At 42.8% G+C, this 7,834-nt stretch overlaps 1 protein-coding gene across 1 annotated transcript; it reads right to left on the reverse strand.

The window, feature by feature from the left end:
• Positions 1-4,511: 4,511 nt before the first annotated feature.
• Positions 4,512-6,151, reverse strand: eloc (elongin C). The gene is made up of 4 exons (XM_014159901.3): positions 5,923-6,151; positions 5,498-5,529; positions 5,218-5,361; positions 4,512-5,025 (listed from the first exon to the last, which is right to left on the reverse strand). The coding sequence occupies exons 1-4, from the start codon at positions 6,054-6,056 to the stop codon at positions 4,835-4,837; spliced, it is 501 nt and encodes a 166-aa protein (XP_014015376.1). The 5' UTR covers positions 6,057-6,151; the 3' UTR covers positions 4,512-4,834.
• Positions 6,152-7,834: the final 1,683 nt, after the last annotated feature.

Below are 7,834 nucleotides of genomic sequence, written 5' to 3' on the forward strand. Positions count from 1 at the left end.
ACTGAAGGAGCTTCATAAATACCTCGTCTTCAGGAGGGTTACATATTTTCTCAAGAATCCTTCCCCCATTTAGCAATTGGTTACAGATAATGGTCCATTTTACATTACTCCAGCACTGTCCTTAGGGACCACCAGAAAATGTATGAAAATATTGTTCTATTGGTCACAGAGGATTGGGGTTGGGAAACCCTACATTAGGGTTTTGTTTGACATGCAGACAGCCAAAGGAGGATTACAATTTAGTTGATTTCATGACCCTCATTATGACTTGATTTCATGACCCTCATTATGACTTGTCTGTCAACTGTGGGACCTTATATAGAGAGGTGTGTGCCTTTCCAAATAATGTCCAAATCAATAGAATTTACCACAGGTGGACTCCAATCAAGTTGTAGAAACATCTCAAAGATGATCAATGAAAACAGGATGCACCTGAGCTCAATTTAGAGTCTCATAGCAAAGGGTCTGAATACTTATGTAAATAAGCCATTTCTGGTTTTCTATATTTAATACATTTGCAAACAATTCTAAAAACCTGTTTTCGCTTTGTCATTATGGGGTATTGTGATGTCATTATGGGGTATTGTGATGTCATTATGGGGTATTGTGATGTCATTATGGGGTATTGTGACGTCATTATGGGGTATTGTGTATAGGCCAGTGACATAAAAACTCAATTTAATCCATTTTAAATTCATGCTGTAACACACATTTTTTTTTGAAAAAGTCAAGGTGTGTGAATACTTTCTGAAGGCATTGTACAGTCTAAGTCCCCACTCTATTTGAAGTCGATAGGTTAGAGAAGGAAGTTTTGAACAACAGAACTTTTCAAGTCTGCCCCACACATTGGCCAAGGAGGATATTTCTAAATTAATTTCCTGAATTGCTTACATCCTCTCTCTCCTTGCCTCCTTCTCAAAACCTATTGGAGAAGAGGGTCATACGATTGAGAAGTAGGCAAGGATGTGGGATTCAAGAAACTGTGAGTAATTGAATATAAACAGGAACTTCTCCTTTCTCTAAACCAATGAGGGAAGTGACCCACAACCTTATTTGTTCTGATGTACTCAGATTACAAGATCTTTGACCTTACTAATTGTCCTTGAAAGTACATTTTACAAATATTTTATAACACAATGAATACTTTCAAATTATGTTGGTTTATAGCTACAGAAAACTGTATAAAAAAAAAAATGCTGAACTTTGGAGTGTCTACTCACTAAAGGCTACAAAGAATACCCATGGATACATTCTGGAACTCCAAAGCAAGATTTTAAGGAAGCGGTTGGAATCTGGTGGCGGGACGCCAAGGAGAAATACCTTAAGGCCTGAAGACCCTAGAAGACTCGGACTCCTATCCCCTATTTCTCCACCAACAACCAAGGAACTTGTGCAATCACAAGTGAGAAGAGGCCTAGATAAGTATAACAAACAAAAAAACTGAAGGCAGGAATAACGCGTAGAACTCTGCATCAGACCTCAGAATGAGTAGGAGATGATTCCTATGCAGTCAATGAATAGTTTTTATCGTTACACTAAATCTCCACATTCCTTATTTTTTTATCCTCCCCCTTTCGTTGGGTGAACCTGGAGGCCACGCAGGAGCTCCAGAAACCTCCTCCAGTTCAGCAACCCTGTGGGAAACCCAGGTAACGACCCATACAAACCGTTCCACACCAAGTACATTACCACAGAATTTAAAAGAAGTGGTTACATTTAGTTTTTGCACTACATAATTCTTTGCCCCACATGGTAACAATTATATATTTTTCTGATTTATCTGTTGGAATACATTTTAGAATTGACAGTAAAGGCCATGATGGACCGAGACCCCAGCTGTTAGACCTCTCTAGATTGACAGTAAAGGCCATGATGGACCGAGACCCCAGCTGTTAGACCTCTCTAGATTGACAGTAAAGGCCATGATGGACCGAGACCCCAGCTGTTAGACCTCTCTAGATTGACAGTAAAGGCCATGATGGACCGAGACCCCAGCTGTTAGATCTCTCTAGATTGACAGTAAAGGCCATGATGGACTGAGACCCCAGCTGTTAGATCTCTCTAGATTGACAGTAAAGGCCATGATGGACCGAGACCCCAGCTGTTGGACCTCTCTAAAGACCCGTCTCCTCCACTATCAAGCAACTATTGGGAGACCTCCCTCTCTGCCTGCCTGTCTGTCTGCCTCCCAGTCCCAACACCAAAAACTAATGCAGCACTTTCTCCATATACCAGGTCACACACACCACACTCTCTCTCTCTCACACACACACACACACACACACACACACACACACACACACACACACACACACACACACACACACACACACACACACACACACACACACACACACACACACACACACACACACACACACACACACACATGACAGGAACGTACACATGGACAGCTTAAACTCTACGGCTGGCTGGTATAGTGAAGGAACGGGATGAAATTAGCATCGATCTAAATATCCTTATTCTATGCAGAGGGTCTACAGAGCCGGACCACGTTCTTAGCTTTACTAAACATGGCCTTACTTTTGACATTATTTCAATAAACTCCCACCGTCATCACATGATCACCCCGTTCAATTTGCCAAGCAGCTCCTCCTAAATGGCTCTTCACAAAAAGCGATTATTTATTGGTTTAGAAGACAAAATAAGAGTGACAATGTGATTCTAGCCTATTGAAACAACACAGAGACCGTCCCCCCTCCCCCCAAAACCCCCCCTGTTGTTCCACAACTGAACATTATTGTGATTTAGATCGTGGTCGGTGGTCTTTTGAATGCAGATGTGATGACGGGGTCTTTAGAGATCTTTACACAGATTCACCTATGCTGCTACGTCTTACCGGGTCCACCTGTCAGCCATAGCTCTATTAAAAGATATTGTTGGCATCTTTACCCTCCTAATCAAATCAAAATCTTATTTGTCACATGCGCCGAATACAACAAGTGTAGACCTTACAGTGAAATGCTTTACTCACAATCCCATAACCAACAATGCTGTTTTAAGAAAATACCCCCCCCCCCCCCCCAAAAAAAAGTGAGAGATTAGAATAACAAATAATTAAAGAGCAGCAGTAAATAACAATAGAGAGGCTATATACAGGAGGTAGTGGTACAGTCAACGTGCGGGGCCACCGGTGTCGAGGTAATTGAGGTAGTATGTACATGTAGGTAGAGTTATTAAAGTGACTATTCATAGAGGGAGTCTTATGGCTTGGGGGTAGAAGCTATTTAGGAGCCTCTTGGACCTTGACTTGGCGCTCTGGTACTGCTTTTTAGGGCCTTCCTCTGACACCGCCTGGTGTAGAGGTCCTGGATGGCAGGAAGCTTGGCCCCGGTGATGTACTGGGCCGTACGCACTAGCCTCTGTAGTGCCTTGCGGTCGGGGGCCGAGCAGTTGCCCTACCAGGCAGTGATGCAACCCGTCAGGATGCTCTCGATGGTGCAGCTGTAAAACCTTTTGAGGATCTGAGGACCAATGCCAAATCTTTTTAGTTTCCTGAGGGGGAATAGGTTTTGTCATGCCCTCTTCACGACTGTCTTGGTGTGTTTGGACCATGAAGCTTTCAACCTGCTCCACTACAGCCCCGTCGATGAGAATGGGGGCGTGCTCGGTCCTCTTCTTCCTGTAGTCCACGATCATCTCCTTTGTAAACAAATCCACACGTTTTAAAACGAAAAGGAGGGAGCGTGCAATGGGGGAGTGACTCCATGATCATGTTTTATCAGACATTCATTTTGAACTAAAATGCAAAACTGATCCTAGATACCACCCTTTTCTCTCCAATTGGTAGTCACAGCCTTGTCCCATCGTTGCAACTGCCGTACGGACGCGGGAGAGCCGTATGTCGAGAGCCATGCGTCCACCGAAACACGACCCTGCCAAACTGCACTGCTTCTTGACACACTGCTCGCTTAACCCGGAAGCCAGCCAAACCAATGTGTCTTGAGGAAACACAGTACTGGCAACTGAAGTCAGCGTGCATTGCGCCCAGCCTGCCACAAGGAGTCGCTAGAGCACGATGGGACAAGGACATCCCGGCCAGCCAAACCCTCCTCTAACCCAGACGACGCTGGGTGAATTGCGCGCCACCTCATGGGTCTCCCGGTCGCGGCTTGCTGTGACACAGCCTTAGACCCCTACGCCACTGGAGTCTCCCAGCTCAGCACTTCTACTCTGAGGCTTTGTGAATAGAGATTGGACATGATACTTTACTGTTTATGTCGGTTCATTCGAGTTAGGCTCACAGGTGTGACCTAATGACTATCTCATCAGAAGCAGATAACTCCCAACTCCCTGTGGTGAAAAATCACAAAGGTTGTTGGCCCAATGGACCAAAACTGTCATCCAACACCGTTATATTAGGCAATACTGTTGTACAGCTTTAATGCCCACAGATAAATGGATGTGATGAACTCTTCCAACAGCTATTCTGTTCTAATTGAATATATACGTGTAAATGCTTATCACACAAGGGACCCATTAAGCACCAAAACACTCACCGAACATCCTTTATTGTGGTGGGGAGGTAAGGAACGATTGTTTACCAGGGCTAGCCACATTCTGGAGCAACTGGTGCAGCCATATCTGTTTATTATATTCAAATCAAAGTCGTTACTAACCAATAAAAAGGTGGACATAAAGCAAAAAAAATATATATATATAAATAAAAGCTTAAAAGCATACTGACAAAGTACTCATCATCATTCACGGTTTTGTTTTATATCTGAAGCAACATGGCAAACAAGTTAAATAGTTAAAACAAATATTAAAAAAAAAAAAAAAAGTTTCAGATGCTACATTTGTTTTGAAGTTTTTAACAATCCAAGAAGTTTGCAGCCATGAGTAGTTCCAGGGCAATCTCAGGGGCGATGGGGAATTCTGGTATTTCTGTGGAACTGTTGGTATAGCGGACCTTGTAGGTGAAGTACATGCACACCTTGGACAGGACATGGGAAGGGATCTCTCTGAAGTTCACTTCGTTGGTTTCGTTCTCTGCAAACTGACCTGGGAAAAAAAAAAGAAGGTAAGAAACGTTATTAGTTTGATACACAGAATGAGGATTTATAGATCTGAGATGTGGTTCAGAAGTAACATTTCTGTTTATTCAAAATGATTAACCGTTGGCACTTCCTGGCTACAAACATTGAGAGCAAGTTGGGGTAAAGGATTACAACTAATATGAGGTCAAGGGATTACCTGGTCCACTCAACATGGCTTTGATGGTCCCTGAAGTCAAGGCGTGTTCCCTCTTCACTATAAACTCATGGCCATCAGAGGAGATCAGCTTCACATACATGGCATCTGGGCCTTCACAGCCACCGTAGGCCTTCTCTTCACCATCTAATGAGAGGAAGAGGAAAAGGTGAGACTGTTAAACTGCGTTTCAATTCATTGGTAATTTATGCCTATTATTTTACATTATGTTGGTGACATGCAACAAAAAATAAAATAAAAAGTAATCTTAACATTCACTCACCCATTTTGTCTTGAAATCCGAAACTCTTGTCCCTGAAACAAAACGACATCAAAATGTCTAATTTCAGGTGGCTAGCTAGCTAACTAGACACATAGTTATAGGGAACAGCGTTAAACATTATAATACATCTTTAACATGTACTTTAAAACCCTGAATCAGAGACGCGTCCATCATCACGTCTCTAACCGTACAAATAACAGCTGAAGCACCAAGCTATCGGAAGCTATTAGCTAGCTAGCTGTCTACTAAAATAGCTTGTTAGCTAGCAGCTAACCAGTCGTTGCCTTCCAGTTTTGACGAACAATCAACGTACCAAAAACAAAATCCAGTCCACTACATAATCAGATTACCAATACATCTTACAATATAGTGACATATACAACATTACTGATAGAGTGTCATAAAATGATACTTATTTTCATTACCACACAATAGTTGAATGTGGGCACTTTTTCGCTCCGGCTAGCAAGATATGTTGACACAGGAAACAGTTCCGGTAAATAGCAGTGCGCCGTTTGTAATCCCTTCCGTAGGATACCACACAGTACGTAAAAAACATTCCGCTTACATTAGTTCCTGTCTGATTTTTGTCGAGGGTTGATATAAACCTAATCTGGTGGCGAATTTATGAAATATCTTTAATAGAGATGTACATACTGTAACGACTCTGGGTTTATAAGCGTGGATATCGACTCTGCCGCTCGAACATGCTTTTGGGACACAGTCGATAAAAGCGCTGGACTTCGGGCTAGAAGGTCGAGGGTTCAAGACCTGCTCCCTCCTTGCCTGTTTCATTACAATACAAACAATCAAAAAATAAAGATTTGGGTCTCACTTTTCAACTTCATTTCAAAATACAGTGTCTTTTGCATGGTTTTGCAATGAAGAATGGGACAACACTGCCACTTTGTGGACAAAAGTAATATTTCAACACTGTAATACAACGCAGGAAACAGTATACTAGTTATTTCCTGTAGCAGTTGTATCCATATGATTAGAAGAAATGTCCTTCATTGGACCATCAATATGGTTTATCCAAGTTTGTTTCATTTCAGTACCCCTTATATGTCACAATTTAATTAAACTGTGCTGCAGTGCAGTAGTAGGATTGATACTCCTGCCGTCTATCCAGGCTGCTGCTCTACTCTGAGAGGGCTTGGTGTCCATTCCAAATGACACCCTATTCCCTACATAGGGCACTGAGCCCTATGGACCCTGGTCAAAAGTAGTGCACTGTAAAAGGATAAGGTGTCATGTGGGACGTAGCCTTGGTCTGGCTACGCTAACATGCTAATGTAGCACTATTACTGCTGTCCAGGCCTGTCAGCCTCGGTCACGACAGGGGAGAGCAGCTGCTGGTGGACAGACACACGATCCCACAGCCCCGTACCTAACCAAATCCCCTATCGATCTAGCCCTGAGAGAGAGAGGGAGGAGAGAGAGAGGGAGAGAGAGAGAGAGAGAGAGAGAGACAGAGATAGAGGTGGAAGACAGAGAGGAGAGCAAATGAGAGAGAGAAGGAGATATAGAGAGAGGGGGAGAGGGAAGAGGGACGAGAAAGAGAGGAGAGAGAGAAAGAAAGAGAAAAAAACAATACATACGGTCTAAACATCAGCACCACAGGTAACTTCCACTAAGCTGTGAACGATCTGAGAGACAAGGCAAGAAGGGTCTTCTACACCATCAAAAGGAACATAAAATTCGACATACCAATTAGGATCTGGCTAAAAATACTTAGTTACAGAACCCATTGCCCTTTATGGTTGTGAGGTCTGGGGTCCGCTCACCAACCAAGAATTCACAAAATGGGACATACACCAAATTGGACAACACAATTATACCCATCCAAATCAGGAGAAAACAAAAAGACAATTACTTGACACATTGTAAAGAATTAACAAAAAACTGAGCAAACTAGAATGCTATTTGTCCCTAAACAGAGAGAACACAGTAGCAGAATACCTGACCACTGTGACTGACCCAAACTTAAGGAAAGCTTTGACTATGTACAGATTCGGTGAGTATAGCCTTGCTATTGAGAAAGGCCGCCGTAGTCAGACCTGGCTCAAGAGAAGACAGGCTATGTGCACACTGCCCACAAAAAGAGGTGGAAACTGAGCTGCTCTTCCTAACCTCCTGCCAAATGTATGACCATATTAGAGACATATTTCCCTCAGATTACACAGATCCACAAAGAATTCGAAAACAAATCCAATTTTGATGAACTCCCATGTCTATTGGGTGAAATACCACAGTGTGACATCACAGCAGCAAGATGTGTGACCTGTTGCCACAAGAAAAGGGAAACCAGACTGACTCTCTATTGGTTACACAGAC

The sequence above is a fragment of the Salmo salar genome, chromosome 19, assembly GCF_965601325.2.
Source record: "Salmo salar chromosome 19, fSalSal1, whole genome shotgun sequence".
In the NCBI taxonomy this organism is placed as follows: domain Eukaryota; kingdom Metazoa; phylum Chordata; class Actinopteri; order Salmoniformes; family Salmonidae; genus Salmo; species Salmo salar.

What these genes read in the sequence shown, in the direction of transcription:
- eloc (XM_014159901.3), bottom strand. Translation starts at nt 6,056, where the DNA reads ATGTTTTTTACGTACTGTGTGGTATCCTACGGAAGGGATTACAAACGG. An exon ending in CGGATTTCAAGACAAAATGG is followed by an intron (nt 5,362 to 5,497) that starts GTGAGTGAATGT and finishes TCCTCTCATTAG; the next exon opens with ATGGTGAAGAGAAGGCCTAC. An exon ending in AGCCATGTTGAGTGGACCAG is followed by an intron (nt 5,026 to 5,217) that starts GTAATCCCTTGA and finishes TTTTTTTCCCAG; the next exon opens with GTCAGTTTGCAGAGAACGAA.